The sequence below is a fragment of the Watersipora subatra genome, chromosome 9 (assembly GCF_963576615.1).
Source record: "Watersipora subatra chromosome 9, tzWatSuba1.1, whole genome shotgun sequence".
NCBI lineage: Eukaryota > Metazoa > Bryozoa > Gymnolaemata > Cheilostomatida > Watersiporidae > Watersipora > Watersipora subatra.
In genome coordinates this window covers 37,542,487-37,563,169 of record NC_088716.1, presented here as the reverse complement: position 1 = coordinate 37,563,169, position 20,683 = coordinate 37,542,487, and the positions used below count along the sequence as shown (strand labels likewise).

General features: G+C 37.7%; 1 protein-coding gene across 2 annotated transcripts in view; it reads left to right on the top strand.

Annotated features, from left to right (window-relative positions):
* Nucleotides 1-20,683, top strand: part of LOC137403818 (uncharacterized) — a 28,496-nt gene that overhangs the window by 3,457 nt on the left and 4,356 nt on the right. For both annotated transcript variants that reach the window (XM_068089878.1, XM_068089879.1), the window contains exons 4-6: nt 11-1,053; nt 12,909-13,023; nt 13,941-14,196. In XM_068089878.1, coding sequence (XP_067945979.1) covers nt 11-1,053; nt 12,909-13,023; nt 13,941-14,196 — 1,414 coding nt within the window. The remainder of the gene's footprint in view (nt 1-10; nt 1,054-12,908; nt 13,024-13,940; nt 14,197-20,683) is intronic.

Here is a 20,683-nt window from a genome sequence, read left to right as displayed (position 1 = left end):
TCCATTACAGCGTGCCAAGAATATTTGTCCGAGTCCTAGCAAGAACCAGGAAAAATTCCGAACGACGAACGAAATAGCTGTCGATATGCGCTGTTCAGACGGGGACTCGGTCGCTTCCTGCGACTCGTTTGACAGCGGTATGGGCAGCCGATCGGATGAAGAACGTCTTGCCCTTCCACCAAGTCCAGAGAAACATCAAGCTAAACCAATTACGATAGAGATTATGTCACCCGCGACTAATGTGGTGAATGTCATTGAAGTGTTTGAAGAAAATGACCAAGAGTTTGTCGGTTATGTTAGAGCCTCGCCCGATAGTGGGTACACTGTGGATCCGACTAACTGCGCAAATTGCAATCTAATGAAGCGATCAAGAATGGCACGGTCTATAAGCACAAATGTAAGCGAGGATTCCAATGACTCCGCGTTTCAAGGCTTTAAGCCAATTTCCCGCGATGACACGCCCGAAATAACAAAACCTAACTTACTTATTAGTAATAAACCACTTCCTGCCAAAACATGTAAAATCAAGAAAATCATGAAGAAAGACAAGTTGAATAAGAAAATCTCAATGAAATCAACACGGCTTTCTAAGACTGGCAAATTATCTACAAAGAAAACCTCTAAAAAACGACCTAGTACAAAACATTTACGTAGGTCTAGACACCCGATGCCATGTAGTCCAAGAAAGCGTGCGCTACTCCGCATCCAGCATCATAATCGAAGTCCTGAGAGACCTGTGGAGTGTGCAACTCCTGCAGTTGTGGCCCGTAACTGTCGTACTCGATCTCATATCAAGTCGCTACTGAAGGATATAACTACACCAACCTCTGGACAGTTGACCTTGTCAGCTAGTCGACAAAAGCCCAGCTCAATTAACAAGCCTTGTCCCTTGACATATATTACCACCAACCTCGGTGTGGATAATACTGTGGAGAAGCCCAAGTTTTACAATAGTACACCAAAGTTTAGACCAGAAAGCAATGGCAGCGAAGTTGACAGCGGCACAGCATCTGACGATCAACAGACTCTTCCGGCATCAGCGTGTCAATGGAGGTAAGCCAGGAATGTACTCTTGTGTTTTCTAAATCTCATGTACACTAGTACAGAAAGTCATCCCCAACAGGTAATTGTAACAGCCAATCGCATAAGACAAAAATAGTAACTAATGACTTACCCGGGTACTTGTTTAATGAATTCAGCATGAGCTGGTCTTTAAACGTTCTGTTATGAGTTCAGGTGAAGTTAAATTTTTAGCTACTAGCAGGTGTTCTCAACTCGGTGCAATCGTTACTTCAATATAATTGTGGTACCGTGTAGGTAATTTGGCTATTAGTGATTTATAGCAACATTATTGGTATAAAATATATACCAATCTAAACTTATCACAGCAAACTGTCTAAACAGTTGGAATACTGCTGCTTAAGCATTTCTGAAGGAGACTGAAATCAAGTAGACATCAATGGAGTTATATTAGGAATAGTAAAGAATAAGCTGGTCAACATGCCTGTCATTTTTATATATAAAGTGGTTCAGCTCCATTTTAAAATGCTTGTTCTTTACAATTATCACCACAAATCTGTTTCTCAATGCATTCTAAATATCATACAAGCAGATTCAGTCAGTAAACCTTTGTATTAATATTTGCTGCGTGTTCATCTGGTGAAGATCTAGGAAAGTAGGTTAATTTAAACTTTATGCAAGAGTTGCTGTTGCTGATAAACTAAAGGGCATGGAAAACTAAATAATATTCCCATAAAGGTTGCCAAGGTTTAGTCTGTCAATTGTTAGCCTTGTGTCTGAATTTGATCGAAAGACACAGATTACGAACACAAACCACTTCGCGGTTTAGTGAAATATCGGCGTAGTGTAAGGTCCTGAATAACTTTTTGTTCATAACCCAAAGTTACGTTGCATGAAGATGGCAGGTACAGTTTTTACAGCTACACAGACTGTTTTATTCTATATACATTTACAACATAGTAAACTTTAGGGACTCCAGGTACAGTTTTTATGGCAAAATAGACAGTTGTACTAACAGTAATATTTCATATATATTTACAACATAATAACAAGTAACCTTTTCAGGCATATTTCAGATGTCTATCTGCAAATTAGTTTGTTAGATATACCGCTTACTGGTAATATTCTGTCTTTAAACTAAACAATGTGTTAAGTGTAATAAAGAAACGATTAAATTTCCAGATTATTGCAAACTATTCATTAATACGTTTGGAATGTTCCAAGTTAGTTTGAAAGTAATAAATACATCCTGACTCACCCTACTGAAGATCTATCCGAAGATCTATCCGAAGATCTATCCGAAGATCTATCCGGTGCTGTTGCAGATTGGTCGAGGGACAAAGAAATCCTTGACCACATTAAACATTCCTATTTACTTCATCTGTCATTTATTCATAGTTAATATTTTATGCCATAGTCACATCACTACCACGTGTGAATCAAGCTTGGAAAAAGTCAACAATTTTTTTTGAAACCTATACACTAAACCCCTTAGAAGGAGTTTGTTCTGCGAAAGAAAAATTGGAGTCTACATTTTGAAATTTTTTAGAGTCAACACGAACTGACGATATTGTATGAGCGGTGGCTGTAAGGATTAAAAGGAAATAGATAGCCAAACATTTATTCATTATCATCAATTGCTGTTCCTTAGTGTAGTCTATTGGTTAGCACCGTTGGGAAGCTAGTTAATCATTTCAGATCACTGGCAAACTGACTACTCCATTTTTCTCAGATTTGCCTGTAAAGATTTAGTCCGCTTGCTCGTTGTCCAGTATAAGCACGTCTTCAGGTATCTTCGTAACATTGTGCATGTCATAGACCAAATATAAATATACAATGCATTGCTCCAGTGGTCACTGCAATGCTATATTGGCAAATGACCCTTCGACCCTACAAAGGTCTCCGTAATTTTCCAGGTAAAGACAGTCGGGCATTGCCAGCATTTAGTTGAGATTATCAATAGAAATTTGGGTTTATCAATTGTTATTGGCTCTTGTGTGATGACAAAGTATCTACGCATTTAGATGTTCTTGATCAATTTCCAAATGGTCTATGAGGACTTCCTAGGTGTTTAAACCTAAAATGGTAGACCATTAGTTAGCACCGTAGTTTTTTTTCACGCATTCGTACCCTCATTTTCTGATCTTGAAGAAACATCCAAATACGTAGTTTACTTTTAGGTGTTTTTCTTTAGCGTTGCATTTCAGTTGTAACTATCACTGTTTCCATAGCGAGGACAATGCTGATTTGGAGTTGTGTACACCTTGAGTTACCATGTGATGAGTGTTTCAAAGGACATTAGCATGTTGCGGATTAATGCTGACACTTGGTTAAAAAAAGATAAGAAATTCTATGCCAGAGGTCACAGCGACGCAATCGGAGCTGCTCAAATTGAAATAGGAATGACTGAAGTATGAAAAATGTTTAAAATGGAACAGCTTGCACAGTATTTCTTTGTGCATCATTCGCGAGTGTCGTTTGCATTTTTCGTAAGCATGAAAAATTTGTTAAAATTTGTGAGTAAGAAATCTTGCTTGGCTTGTGGCTTTTGCTGTTTCCACCTTGTGAATGATGTAAACTTGTGGATTAACAGCGTCATAGAAACACTGTGATATTAGGGTGGTAAGGAGTGTGGGGTGGTGTCTGCGTCTTCCACACATGCTTGGGTGAATATGGGCCAAAGTATTAGGGTGATAAGGAGTGTGGGTTGGTGTCTGCTTCTTCCACACATGCTTTGAGTAAATGTGGGCCAAAGTATTAGGGTGATAGGGAGTTTGGGGCAGTGTCTGCGTCTTCCACACATGCTTTGAATACATACTATTTAATAACTCGCTTGGTTGACAATACTTATTCCATGAAGTTGGAAGTTTGACAATTTTTCATGGCTTTTTTAATTTTTTAGTCACAAGTGTAGCAGACATTGTTTCCATAACGTGTAAACATGACCAAAGCTGGCTCGACAACGGCTAAATACAACGCAAGGCACGCTAAACACTATTCTGGTTACATCGGTACTCTGTACACAGTGCCCATTCTTGCATCAATGTCAATGATTGGCCGGTGTAGGCATGGCAGTAGCCAATCAACTTAGCTCTTAAACCCGAGTGTTTGACACTCCTAGTGCCTCTACTTGACAGTTTTTATTGTAAAGTGATACTATGTCTCCTTGGCTTTTTCTTTTCCTTTGTTGTGGTGATGTCATGCCCGCAACCCTTATCATGCCTCTTTTCTCGTTCATGCTTGGTTTTTTGAGTGTTCCGTAGACCCTTTTTCAATTCTTAAAGGTTGACTTGCAACAAAATTCACATTACAGTTATTTGGTATCGTAAGATTCACCATGTCTTACTCTGCTGTGTTGTAGGTGCAAAATATATGGAAATGTGATTACAAGCTCTTAAAAGCTCAAAAACGAACAGTTAATCGCAGCCACACGAGACCGCCCTAGTTTGGATTCGCTTTCCAAAACGGCTCAAATGGGACGTAATTGTTACAGGATGGTTTTTGTTTACACTTTCATGCAACCTCATTCGTCGAAATATTTTCACAAATATACTTCACGCATTCAATAAAACCATGTCTATTGTTCTTACGCGTCTGTTTTGTCGTCATTGTAATGCTGTCACTTTTAGCACCGATATCTTATAACTTACCGTAAAAAATCGTTAAACTTTTTAACCTTACCTCGAAGGAGTATATATCATTGTCTGATAATCATGACGCGCCTGTTGGTTACCTGTGATAATCGAAAAGAGCTGCAAAAATTATTTGTGAAGTATTGGGTCACGTGATCAGATTACGACTTGATTGAATAATGCCGAAAGAAAACTGTAAAGTAGCGAGCATCTATATTTGATACGGGGTCTTCGGTAAAACCCGAAGTGTTTGTCATAAACTAGTGCGACGATAAGTTTTACATTAAGCTTTTTATTGGCCTTTCAATTCACGTGAGAACATACGTGACAAGACGATAACCAAACTGGAATGACTACGTCATCGAAATAAAGAGATTCCAATCTACGGCGGCTTTTCGTTTTTGAGCTTTTAAGAGCTTGTAATCACATTTCCACGTATTTGACACTTACAACACAGCAGAGTAAGACATGGTGAATCTTTTGATACCAAATAACTGTAATGTGAATTTTGTTGCAAGTCAACCTTTAAGTTTCTCTCAAGCTTTCCTAGTTAGCTCCCAAATATGCCAGCATCTGTATGTATATTCTCCAATATTACTAACTTCTGTAAATAGTTGCTCACTCTAGATATTAATATTAGTCATGCCTATTTATCGCTTCACGTTTATTTATTCTCAATGCTGAGATACTAGTTTGGCAATAGTATTTTCAATACTATTGCCAAACTGGGGTGTGACTGCAATTCTAGCACCGGCCAGCCGGAACCTATTTGTCACGCTGTCATCATGCTAGATAAGTAATTAGAGCAAGACCAATTGCATCTATAAGAACTTGAGGACTTCCCCCTGTTAGTCACTCACTCCCTCTGACTTGTCGCGCTCCATGAGATTTGTCAATCAATCAGTTTGTCTATGTGATGAACTTTAAAACCTACTATGGCCGTGTGACAATCCATAAAATTGAAATGCATAAGTCATTATATTACGCATGTAGCGGTTATTACTAGTTCATCAGTTATCACTAGTTCATCGAGCATTTTAGATTCTGCCATTTATGTAATAAGAAGTTCATTTTAACTAATTATTTTTATTGACCCTCGTGTGGTATATGTTATAAAAGTTAGTCAACAAATATCTATATGCTCCAAAAGTTGCCAAACATTCTGGTTATGGAATAGGCCCCCTACAACCGATATTTTTTGCTATTAAATGTTACTGCTATGGGTTCATCCCACTTGCTTTATATTGATCAGTAGGTTATCAAGCCCTAGGAGCGCTCGCTCCGTTTTTCAACAAATTGGGAACGCAACCAGTGCCTAGTAGACTGACAAAAAGCTTTGGGTTGTGTTGATATAGCTATTCCATTAAAGAATTACTCGCGTCAAATTTTGAAAGATTCTATCCGAAGGTACAGATATTTTCTTATCATTTGAGATTTTGTTTGTTATAGGCGACCTGACGGCCAGGAATTTTCAAGATTAAAATCGGCAAAACTTGCTTGCTTTTAAAATGCTCAGAAGAAAAGGCATCACTGAAAATGACGTCAGTAGTCACACTTCTTGTTTGTTTTGAAAAAGTCTGGGGAACGTCTTTCGCTTCCGAGTGTTTTAATCACGATCATCTTTTGTTGATTGTAATCTTGAAACATCCTGGCAGTCAGATCACCTGAAACATCAAAAACAATCACAAATGATAGGAAAAAGCCTATGTTTTCTATACTTTTAAAATTTGACATTAGTGACCATCTAAGAAGGAGTAACATTGTAGGAAGGAGCCAATATAAATTAATAACACTTTCCTATTATGCAATGACTAGCTATAACTACTCCTAGAATTAATAACCGCAGAAGCTTCTTTGTGTAGCTAAATGGAAGATAAATCGGGAAGTCTCTGCTAGAGCTTTAGGGGAGTTTGCTCTAGGTCATTATGTCTACATTATGGCTGGCAAGACTGCTGTGTTATGGATTATGTGCCATAAAGTGTGCTTACGTGATCTATGTACATATTCGTAGTTGGGAGGAGGCGCGAGGACATCAGACTTACTGATATCGTTTCTCTTTGACAATAGACATCATGTGTGATTTAGTCAATATGGCTTTAATGTGCTCAATGATCTCTATATCTACTTATACTGAAACCATATTTGTCAGTGGCCGTCCTTGATATCCTAAACTCGTGCTCTTTCAGCATATCAGTGATTGTTCACATTCTTACTACTTCATGCCAATCAATTTGTATTAAAAATCAATAGAAGTCTTTAGGTTGCATAAAGAAAACAATGAGAAACCTCTAATTGTCACCAAGATTGTTTCACTCCTTATGAACCTGGTTCTGGCTAAAAGAACACTGTTGAACCAACACAGCGGAACAGGCATCAACATTCTCGCATGTCTTGACTAACATTGGCTAGCCTTATAAATACTTAGTAAGCCTATAGTATAGATTAAAATATATATATATATACACATGTATGTGTATATATATATATATATATATATATATATATATATATATATATATATATATATATATATATGTATATATATATGTATATATATATATATATATATATGTATATATATATATATGTATATATATATATAGTATATCACTCATGTACTTAACCTAAAGCAATAACAGTCCATTGAGAAATAGCGTTTCTTAAAAGTTTTCTATTGTTTTATAATTTCTTGCTAAAATAGCAGTATATAGTGTTGTATGTTTGGGGAATGTAAAGGAACCAATGCTATTCCAGTGTTTTAGCTACATCATCTCACAAGACCAGTTCTCTGATAATCACACAATTTGTTTATTCTGGCTTTTTACTACCGATATCAGTGTGGTATGGTATCTGATACTGCTAGTTTTACTACTGATATCAGTGTGGTATGGTATCTGATACTGCTAGTTTTACTACCGATATCAGTGTGGTATGGTATCTGATACTGCTAGTTTTACTACTGATATCAGTGTGGTATGGTATCTGATACTGCTAGTTTTACTACTGATATCAGTGTGGTATGGTATCTGATACTGCTAGTTTTACTACCGATATCAGTGTGGTATGGTATCTGATACTGCTAGTTTTACTACTGATATCAGTGTGGTATGGTATCTGATACTGCTAGTTTTACTACTGATATCAGTGTGGTATGGTATCTGATACTGCTAGTTTTACTACTGATATCAGTGTGGTATGGTATCTGATACTGCTAGTTTTACTACCGATATCAGTGTGGTATGGTATCTGATACTGCTAGTTTTACTACTGATATCAGTGTGGTATGGTATCTGATACTGCTAGTTTTACTACTGATATCAGTGTGGTATGGTATCTGATACTGCTAGTTTTACTACCGATATCAGTGTGGTATGGTATCTGATACTGCTAGTTTTACTACTGATATCAGTGTGGTATGGTATCTGATACTGCTAGTTTTACTACTGATATCAGTGTGGTATGGTATCTGATACTGCTAGTTTTACTACTGATATCAGTGTGGTATGGTATCTGATACTGCTAGTTTTACTACCGATATCAGTGTGGTATGGTATCTGATACTGCTAGTTTTACTACCGATATCAGTGTGGTATGGTATCTGATACTGCTAGTTTTACTACCGATATCAGTGTGGTATGGTATCTGATACTGCTAGTTTTACTACTGATATCAGTGTGGTATGGTATCTGATACTGCTAGTTTTACTACTGATATCAGTGTGGTATGGTATCTGATACTGCTAGTTTTACTACCGATATCAGTGTGGTATGGTATCTGATACTGCTAGTTTTACTACTGATATCAGTGTGGTATGGTATCTGATACTGCTAGTTTTACTACTGATATCAGTGTGGTATGGTATCTGATACTGCTAGTTTTACTACTGATATCAGTGTGGTATGGTATCTGATACTGCTAGTTTTACTACCGATATCAGTGTGGTATGGTATCTGATACTGCTAGTTTTACTACCGATATCAGTGTGGTATGGTATCTGATACTGCTAGTTTTACTACTGATATCAGTGTGGTATGGTATCTGATACTGCTAGTTTTACTACTGATATCAGTGTGGTATGGTATCTGATACTGCTAGTTTTACTACCGATATCAGTGTGGTATGGTATCTGATACTGCTAGTTTTACTACTGATATCAGTGTGGTATGGTATCTGATACTGCTAGTTTTACTACCGATATCAGTGTGGTATGGTATCTGATACTGCTAGTTTTACTACCGATATCAGTGTGGTATGGTATCTGATACTGCTAGTTTTACTACTGATATCAGTGTGGTATGGTATCTGATACTGCTAGTTTTACTACCGATATCAGTGTGGTATGGTATCTGATACTGCTAGTTTTACTACTGATATCAGTGTGGTATGGTATCTGATACTGCTAGTTTTACTACCGATATCAGTGTGGTATGGTATCTGATACTGCTAGTTTTACTACCGATATCAGTGTGGTATGGTATCTGATACTGCTAGTTTTACTACCGATATCAGTGTGGTATGGTATCTGATACTGCTAGTTTTACTACTGATATCAGTGTGGTATGGTATCTGATACTGCTAGTTTTACTACTGATATCAGTGTGGTATGGTATCTGATACTGCTAGTTTTACTACCGATATCAGTGTGGTATGGTATCTGATACTGCTAGTTTTACTACTGATATCAGTGTGGTATGGTATCTGATACTGCTAGTTTTGCTACCGATATCAGTGTGGTATGGTATCTGATACTGCTAGTTTTGCTACCGATATCAGTGTGGTATGGTATCTGATACTGCTAGTTTTACTACCGATATCAGTGTGGTATGGTATCTGATACTGCTAGTTTTACTACTGATATCAGTGTGGTATGGTATCTGATACTGCTAGTTTTACTACCGATATCAGTGTGGTATGGTATCTGATACTGCTAGTTTTACTACTGATATCAGTGTGGTATGGTATCTGATACTGCTAGTTTTACTACCGATATCAGTGTGGTATGGTATCTGATACTGCTAGTTTTACTACCGATATCAGTGTGGTATGGTATCTGATACTGCTAGTTTTACTACCGATATCAGTGTGGTATGGTATCTGATACTGCTAGTTTTACTACTGATATCAGTGTGGTATGGTATCTGATACTGCTAGTTTTACTACTGATATCAGTGTGGTATGGTATCTGATACTGCTAGTTTTACTACCGATATCAGTGTGGTATGGTATCTGATACTGCTAGTTTTACTACTGATATCAGTGTGGTATGGTATCTGATACTGCTAGTTTTGCTACCGATATCAGTGTGGTATGGTATCTGATACTGCTAGTTTTGCTACCGATATCAGTGTGGTATGGTATCTGATACTGCTAGTTTTACTACCGATATCAGTGTGGTATGGTATCTGATACTGCTAGTTTTACTACCGATATCAGTTTGGTATGGTATCTGATACTGCTAGTTTTACTACCGATATCAGTGTGGTATGGTATCTGATACTGCTAGTTTTACTACCGATATCAGTGTGGTATGGTATCTGATACTGCTAGTTTTACTACTGATATCAGTGTGGTATGGTATCTGATACTGCTAGTTTTGCTACCGATATCAGTGTGGTATGGTATCTGATACTGCTAGTTTTGCTACCGATATCAGTGTGGTATGGTATCTGATACTGCTAGTTTTACTGTCGATATCAGTTTGGTATGGTATCTGATACTGCTAGTTTTGCTACCGATATCAGTGTGGTATGGTATCTGATACTGCTAGTTTTACTGTCGATATCAGTTTGGTATGGTATCTGATACTGCTAGTTTTGCTACCGATATCAGTGTGGTATGGTATCTGATACTGCTAGTTTTACTACCGATATCAGTTTGGTATGGTATCTGATACTGCTAGTTTTGCTACCGATATCAGTGTGGTATGGTATCTGATACTGCTAGTTTTGCTACCGATATCAGTGTGGTATGGTATCTGATACTGCTAGTTTTACTGTCGATATCAGTTTGGTATGGTATCTGATACTGCTAGTTTTACTGTCGTTGCTTAACACAATGTCAGTATGATTGTTAGATTAGCAGTAACATTTTGTGTTCTGATGGCATTCAAAAGGTCTTCCATGCTTTTAACATAAAAGTCAGTACTGTGGGCCCCGCGCTACGATGTCCCTGTTATACGATTTTTTCACTTTACGATGCGGAACACCATGTTTTCACTTTACGATGCGGAACACCATGTTTTCACTTTACGATGCGGAACACCATGTTTTCACTTTACGATGCGGAACACCATGTTTTCACTTTACGATGCGGAACACCATGTTTTCACTTTACGATGCGGAACACCATGTTTTCACTTTACGATGCGGAACACCATGTTTTCACTTTACGATGCGGAACACCATGGTTTCACTTTACGATGCGGAACACCATGTTTTCACTTTACGATGCGGAACACCATGTTTTCACTTTACGATGCGGAACACCATGTTTTCACTTTACGATGCGGAACACCATGTTTTCACTTTACGATGCGGAACACCATGTTTTCACTTTACGATGCGGAACACCATGTTTTCACTTTACGATGCGGAACACCATGTTTTCACTTTACGATGCGGAACACCATGGTTTCACTTTACGATGCGGAACACCATGTTTTCACTTTACGATGCGGAACACCATGTTTTCACTTTACGATGCGGAACACCATGTTTTCACTTTACGATGCGGAACACCATGGTTTCACTTTACGATGCGGAACACCATGTTTTCACTTTACGATACGGAACACCATGTTTTCACTTTACGATGCGGAACACCATGTTTTCACTTTACGATGCGGAACACCATGTTTTCTCCCGTCATACGACATTTTTTTGCCATACGATATCAACAAAAGATTTTCTCAAAATTAAAATTTGGCAGTCGATGTGCCGGATACATCGAAATAACAAAGATGCTGATATGCTATTTACCGAAATCTCTTTCACAATGCCCGAAAGAGATACGATGCTCGCTCTCTCGCTCAGTTCAGCGTTATTCATTACAAGTTATATTGAAAACGAAACCGGAAACAAATAGGTGATAAAACTTTAGTTCATGACAAAGTTGAAGTTTAATTTAGTAAAATACATACTAAAACTTAGCTTCAAGTATGTGTTTAGTAAGCTAAATTCATTTAAGTTAATTTCAACATTTATGTTGTGCACCTGTCTCGAATTTAAGAACTCCTTATGGTACGTACTCCACATGTAACATTGCAGTGTTGCATTTCATGGCAGCTCGTAACCACTAAATACACAAAATACACTGAAGTTACTGTAGGTAACTATAGTTATTAAGGTTAACGTACTATTTTTTTACTTATTTTTAATATGTACAGTACGTATATAAAAGTCTGGTAATTTTTACCAGAGGATGTTCGCATTAGATAGTTATATAAATAATAATACTAGATAATTAATAGCTATGGGTTTCTATACCCCTCTATACGACATTTTCGCCTCGCGGTGCCAACACTAGCGAGGGTCCGTCCTCTGAACACTTATCGATAATCTCCGAAGGTAAATTGTGATTCACTGTGTTTCCATGACGCGCATGATACGGATTTGGAGTTGCGCACACATGTGGCATTTTCATAGAATAAATGTTTCAATGAACGTTCGCATGATGCTGATTAATGCCACCATTTTGCTAAAAAGTAAGGAGTTGTAGCTCATTGGTCCATAATTAGTGACAGTTTTGTTATGCTTAGTAGAATTCGGAACATTAGAGCATTTGAAACTTCAAATCGATATAAAAACATTTTAAGTGTAAAAATGTTTAAAATGGAATAGCTTGCGCGGCATTTTCTTACGCATTATTCGCAATCATGGAACATTCGATAAAGATTTATGAGTAACAAAACTCACTTGTCTTGCGGATTTTTGCTGTTTTCATCTTGCGGACGGAGGCAAACTTTGGCATCATCTGAATGATGGAAACATGGTGTTTATCTGCTGTTTGGAAAAAGTTAAGAGTACTAAAAATTCCACAATGAAGTGGAAGGGCTCCTTTGTATCATAAATAATCTCAGGGTAATAATGCATTGAGCAACTAACAACCTAGAGTTGACAGGCTGCCATTCAAAAGGCTTAGTCAATCTAATCGCGGGCACTCTTGCCATTTCAGCGCTCTAGTTTATCGATGAGTGGCTGATAGCAGGCCTTTGAACAGGTGATGTTTGTGATAATGGTGACCTCTCTGTACCTGCAGGTTTTGCAAGGCGGAAGTTAGTCCTGCCGATCTGTCGGAGCACATTGATAAACTCCACGTCGCCCCCCAAAAGCGCAATAGTAAAATGTATAAGTGCTTCTGGGATGGCTGCAAGGTTAGTAGAAGTTTCCTCTCATTTAACCGCTATGCGATCATCGCTACAGAGATGAGCAGCTAGCCCATAATTCATTGCTATGACCTAGTAGGCCAATGCACGGGTGTGGTAGACCACCTGTCAGTCTTCATGTCCAAAAGGTAACCTGTCTAAACCAAACTGGTTCTTCTACTGAAAAGACAAGGACATTTACTATTGAGACGTCTTACACGGCTCAGCGTTTTCTAAATGAAAAATGCATATTTATGAAAATTGTCTGTTGGTAGATGGTACTTCTGGTTTTAGCGAGGTTCAGGTATTAGTTCAGTGGGAATGTGATATGGTTATTATTGAGGGTAAAAATGAGCAATTTTATTCAGGATTAGTTGTGAGTTTCTTGTATGTCAATTTATTCCTTGAGAGACATTTTTTACTCGCCAAATCCTTAGTGGTGGATATCTTATCAGGGTCAAGGCCATTTTAAGAGATAGACTTAAATTTACTCCATCCCTTTTGGGATTGAGTAAATTTGTGATAGGCCCTTTTGTAACAAGTGCATTTTTATGGTGTGCCATTTTGTGACACTTTTTTTGGCCATTTCATTTGAAAGGCCTTATTTAGGAAGCGACATGTTGGCATTCCACTGTTGATTTTAAACACATTCTAGTGTGTGGCTGACCCATGACCTTCATGTTTATTTCTTTGTGGCATAAGCAGACGGCCTAGCCTATCGGCAAGCCCTACTAATGAATGAAACCATGTGAAATCTTATCAATATGCTTTTTCATGTAGGATCTAAATTTACTTCTGCAATGAAACGTCATTGCATTCTATGTCATCTATCACAGCGTATGATAAAAGTAGATATTTTTGGCAGAAGCACTGATATGGCATAATACCAGTACCCTTTCATGTGTTAACTGACACTCATCTGACAGGTATATGGCCAAGTGGCCAAATCCATCATCTGGCTCGAAGGGCACGTGAAGAAACACCTTGGATCACGTCCCTATCACTGCATATTCCCCGATTGCGCCTCAAGCTTTCCATCGCAAGAGCTGTTGCTGCGGCATGTAGATACACATATAGAGCCCGTCGAGCTGGCGAAGGCGGTAAAAAAGGCAGAGCCTTCCTTGAGCAAGAAATCAGAGAAAAAGAAGATAAAGCGAATGAGAGGCACCGAGAAATGCATACGTAAGTTGATGTTGTCAGTTTTGTTTAGACCCAATTCAGCTGTCATTTGAGGGGTTCTCATAGTGTCCCCAAGCTTCACCTTTTTACCACAACTTGAGTGAGGCTAGTCAGAATGCCTTGTCATCGGGATCTTGGACAAGACTATTATAATATCTCTGACAGATTAGCCTGTCTAGAGATTCATTATAAGTCAATCCAGGGAATTATAGTTGTCAGCTCTGACATCTTGCTCAGTTCTCCTGGTCTCCAATTTATCCTAACTATCACTTACCTACATCGGAGATCTCCGTTTATGGCTTTCTGACCAGAGAGGGTCCTCCAAATTACAGCTGTGATTGTTTAATGTATTGTGGTGCAACAACTCTATCTCTTCACTGGTCTGAACTCATAGATTGCTACGACCACAGATATGTCCCAGGATTCTTTTGAACTCCATATAAATTATGGTTAGAGTATGTCTATAAAGCTTCTTACTGATCTGATAAAATTATATGAAAGCTTTAGAATATGTTTATAGCAGGTTTAGGTGCTATTTCAACAGTATTTGGTGATAAGACAAGCTCACATATATCATATAAATTATATCTTTTGTTTAATTTGATTTTCATCAGGTATTCTTTAATATTATGTCACTAAACATGCAGCATTTTTTATTCTCAGCATCTGGAATATGAGAACAGTTCAATGGTATAATGCTAATATGAAGTGCTGCATAGTTGAGAGCGTCCGACCGCCCCTTCATCAACAATCATGCATGACCTGACCGCGCTTAAGAAATGGTGATAGCCATTCTCAGCATTTGCGCCTGTATTGGTTTACCAGATAATTAAAATATAGAAACATATGTGAATATGCTGCAACTTTCCCTGCATACTTTCCCAGCATACTAGCTGTAATATATTGTTGTTCAGGCAAGTTTTTTCTGTACTCGGTGATTTCATTAAAAGGTGTTCATCGCTAATGGTTTTAGGCATCACATAGTTATGACTGTCAAAGTATTAAAGGTTGACTTGGAACAAAATTCACATTACAGTTATTTGGTATCAAAAAATTCACCACGTCTTACTCTGTTGTGTTGTAGGTGCCAAATATGTGGAAATGTGATTACAAGCTCTTAAAAGCTCAAAAACGAAAAGCTGCCGTAGATTGGAATCTCTTTATTTCGATGGCGTAGTCATTACAGTTGGTTATTGTCTTGTCACGTGATGTTCTCACTTGAATTGAAAGGCCAATAAAAAGCTCAATATAAAACTTATCGTAGCACTAGTTTATGACAAACACTTCGGGTTTTACCGAAGACCCCCGTATCAAATATAGATGCTCGCTACTTTACAGTTTTGTTTCGGCTTGATCTAATCGTCAAGTCGTAGTCTGATCATGTGATCCAATACTTCGCAGATAATTTCTGCAGCACTTTTCGATTATCACAGGTAACCAACAGGCTCGTCATGATTATCAGACAATGATATGTACTCCTTCGAGCTAAGGCTAAAAAATTATATGAATTTTTACGGTAAGTTATAAAATATCAGTGCTAAAAGTGACAGCATTACAATGACGATAAACTAGACGCGTAAGAACAATAGACATAGTTTTATTGAATGCGTGAAGTATATTTGTGAAAATATTTCGACGAATGAGGTTGCAAGAAAGTGTAAACAGAAACCATCTTGTACAACTACGTCCCGTTTGAGCCATTTTGGAAAGAGAATCCAAACTACGGCGATGTCGTGTGGCTGTGATTAACTGTTCGTTTTTAGCTTTTAAGAGCTTGTAATCACATTCCCACATATTTTGCACCTACAACACAACAGAGTAAGACATGGTGAATCTTTTGATACCAAATAACTGTAATTTGAATTTTGTTGCGAGTCAACCTCTAAACCAGTGCATCAGGAAGGACAACTCCAAATTCGTTAAATGGTTCTTTGCTATGTCATAACTTTGATCCTAACTTGACCATTCCGCGGTGCCAAAAGCATTCGTATACCCCTTAATTTTCAAAAGGTTCCAGAAATCAATGTTTGCAACACACCTTTAAATTGTTTATTAAATGTCCTACTTTTGAACGCAGTACTTTAAGGCTAAAAGGGCCTAAGGCTAGAAATAATAGATAACTTGAGCGATCAATTTCTGGTCAATTCTTTTAAAAAAAATTTGCACATTCTTTATGCGGAGTGACTGGCCATGTTAGTTAAAGTAAAATGTAAAAAGTATTCAAAATAATAACAAAAATAGGTTAAATTTGTGTTAATTCGATAGATTAAATCAACAACTTGACTTTTTGATACTTTTTACAGATGCTCACGCAATTGAGTTGGCAATCATTTTCCTCTTTGGGTACTGAAAGTGTTATAAATGGTTGTGGGCGTAAGTTTCAGGTTTTTTTTCCATGTTAACCAAAGCTGCTGCTAACACACTAAAAAGAGTCTTCTTGTACATATCCCTATCATCTAGGAATAGACTGTGATTCTTATTCGACTATGCTCGACTAAGGAAATATGACCTTACTATGAAACTCACGAACACATGTGGAGATATAAAAGCGTTGCGAATCGCGAGTACGAATATCATCCTTGCATTGTACGCTTTTTGAAGCATACAGGAGACATCAAACATGAGCGTTATCTTTTGACCTTGACATTACACATTAATAGTCATGACGACGCCATTGGTTTAAATTATATATTTTTAGTGCTCTTTCAATCATTTTGTTCGTAAAACATATTTTAATAAAAATTGACATATTATTTTAATTATTTTATTGTTAGTTATACTACTTTTAGTGAGTTTCAAGTTTTGTGTTAACACGTTCACTGACAATCAGCTTGCCAATCATGACATAGCGGCAGACGATAATATCAACATGAATATGTTCCCAATTCCTGCCGGGGTCAGGCGCAGCATCGATGCTCAGAATTTACTTCATATTTCTCTGGTCTGCTTCAGCTTTAAGGTTTCCATAACAGTTGATGTGATAGTTGTAGTCCAAACTTATCCAGTAGGTGTTAGTAGCTTGATTCAACCTCTAATATAACAGTCGAGTTCATAGTGCTTGCAGACACTGTTGGCTATCAAACTCGTAGATATATGATAGCTGATGATCAATTCTCTCTTGTTATATACTGGCTGTATGCTTTATTCTATATGAGAAGCTTGTGTATTTGCGAGATTACTGGCTAGAATGGTTGTGTATGCACGATATTTGATCTAGATGATTTTCAAGTTCATTTCCAGTGCCGAGTTCTTCAACACCTGCAAATGCTTCTGACTAGCTGCATGAAGTCTATTTTATGAGAAGTCTTTGTTCCGCTTACAGCCATTGTTCGCTATCAATGTTAGGGCATTCATGACTCATCCCTCCCTTAGTATGGACCTGATGGAACATTCTCCTCCGGTACTTCATATTCCCCTCACACTGTCTCTTCATCCACATTAGACTGAACTCAAACTTCATCAAATTCCTCAAAGTCACAGTTTTGTGATGCAGTTTTAGCTAGTTTTAGCAGGAAATGAGCTGCAGGAGGTGATTAGCTGCTTTAGTAGCCTATCACCTGTAAGTATAAATATCAACCCTGTTACAAGCAACACTGAATGGCCTTTCAAGGTTACTTATGAACAGCGAGTCTGGCTTCGTTAGTTTGAAAATGACTAAAAGTCACGGGTTATTTGGCATAATCTTAAGCGCTTAGCTCAGCTTAACCATAATTGAAATTGTCTCTTTCTAGCTCGCTTTTATCTTTCTTAATCTTGCTAAGTTATGCGTGGCTTCTGTTAGAACTCTGGCAATCATGGACTCATCTATTGGCCTTTCATCGAATGCTCTGGAGTTCACTAGCTAGCTGATCATTGTCTGACTTGCTAACTACTAAGGCCTGTTCAGTATGGGTGTTAGTATTGTATAGTCAGCAATGAATCGGTTGTATTCTGATTAGCAAAAAATCTGGCTTGACTGCTTGACACTAGCAACACTTCCTGCCAATTCTTTTCCACTTTCAATTTTTTTGTCATCACCAGAGTAGCCCAAGTGGTACTTGCTATGGGATCATCCACAAATCATAAGTTTTGCTGTTCGTTAACCCTTTGGCTGGGTAAAAGCCCCGAAAATCGTGTAATTTATTTTTGAAATTCAATAAAATCGGTATTCTATGAACATACATAACTCAAACTGAAATTTATTTCTATTAACAAAATATTTTGTCTATAAACATTCATTTACATGTGTATTACTACAAAAAGCTATAACTATGTACAATTGTCTATGTATGAAATGCTTGAAAGCATTCCTTTCGGCAAAGTCCAATGCCACAGCGTAGCCAACGCAAGTAGCATCTTCATCATCCGAGCAACCATAACGATCACTTTTCTCTGTATATTCAAAGTTTTCAGAGTTTAAATCACTACCATCATCCTTATTATTATCATACTGATCATACAAAAGATTACTAACGATCGCGGGATCAAATAAACTTTTATTTTTTTTGTTTTGAACGTCGAGCCGTATGTTGACTGGTTTTTCCAACTTCTATTTTTTCAAAGGTGTCGCGATTTCTTTAGCTTTTATCATAAAGCAACGCCTCTCAGATGATCGTTTCATATTGTAATTCATCGACTAACATCTTGTCGATAATATTTAAGATTTACTAGCGTTTATATCCTTTGTTTATTGTTACTAGGCGACGGTTTTTATAAACGTCTGCCAAAAGCAACAGAAAATTCGTTTCCCCGCGGAACCGATAAACGACATTTTGGTAGTTTCCTCAGCCAAAGGGTTAATATGATTCTATTAAGGAAAATATTGGTACAAACAGAATAAACTAGCGCATTCCTATCTATCATTCCAATTGACTATTGCTATGAAAGGGATGCTCAGGGTGCACTACCAGGTTTCTGGCAGAGGTACTGTTTATAAACCTTGCATATGCTTGGTAGCCACTATTAAATTTCAAGTGAATGACATAGAGCTATTCTCTGTGTAAGTGGTTAGCAGATACATCATACCTGTCTTCTGGATCATTATCTCTACAAGTTTGATACCAGATGTTCGGTCTTTGATCCACAATTATGGCTGAAAATGTCACATGGCTGGAAACAAACCCCTCTTACAGCCTAAAGAGAAATGATATGCGCCACTTCTCTTTCTCACATGGGAATGCAACTTATAGTTTGTTCGCTTTGGTGCGCTCCTGGAGTGTTCCGGAGAATATTTTGAAACTAGTATACTCAGTGGCCTGTGGCCATCTAGTCTACCGAGCATCGCTTGTAATCATCAGCTATTCATATCTCGCTATTCATATGTTATAATGTTCTATATTCGTCAATGCCGTCATGTGATAAAATGAAGTATCATGTTAATGCTAGGTATTTCTTCATTCTGTTCGCACCTTAAAAAGGTGCCTGTGCGGCTCATTCAGCCTTGATGACCCCCTACCAATGACTATCTTGCCTATCACCTTAGCTAATGTGAAAACTGGTTGCTGGTAAATAAAATAGTTTAAATTGGTGCTGATAGCCATTGTATAACGATAAAGTACGTTGGCACTAGCGGGAGTGCCACATCAGTTTTTTATTTTTTTTTGTGTCATTTTTTGGCAAATTTGGTGGTTTTCTAACGTTTTCTAGCATTTTGAAAAGTGGCTTTCCTTTACGGTCAACCCTGAGAATTGTTGGATCATAAATGTGTATTTTTCCATCAATATGCTATCAAGCAGTAGTGCAAGGTTAACTAAAATGTTTATTCGGTGTTGTTGTATCTGTTCCACATACTCAGTTAATAATGAGAGTGGATTAGCAGATAACTACTGAAAGCCTCTTGCAAAGGTTTTTATAGACATGTAAGGGAGAAAACAATGCAGCTTTTCTTTGTATCTCCATGTATTCATGTTTTATGTACTGGCCGTGCAGAAGGATGAGTTTAGCAATGAATGTTTAAAACAGTGGTAGTTTACACCTATGTTATGCTATGTTATGTTATGCTAGAAAACTATGTTTTCATGAAATCCACAAGTTTGTCGTCATCGGCAAGATGTAAACAGCAAAAACCCTCAAGTCGAGTGAGTTTTATTACTCGCAAATTTTTATCGCACGATGCCTTGTGAGCTATTCCATTTCATACATTTTCCACGCTTCAGCCGCTCCTATTTCAAAAGTGTGCTGCTAAGGAGACCGGAGCACACCGCTATGACCTCTGACTTAAAATTTCTGATCTTTTTTAACAAAGTTCCCGAGTTAGTCTGTAAAATGCGAATGTCCATTGAAACACTTATCGCAGGGTAACTCGACGTGCGCACAACTCCAAACTCGCCTCATCCACAAAATGAATACAGTGAATAGCATCGAGTATGGAGTTTTTCGAAGTGCAGACTGCAAACTGCATCGATGTTAAATTCCTTGTGCTCATACATTTATACTATTTGACACTTTCCGCACACTGTTTTGTCAGTGTCTGAGTTCGCTTTAGCAATATGCTACCTCTCACACTCCCATT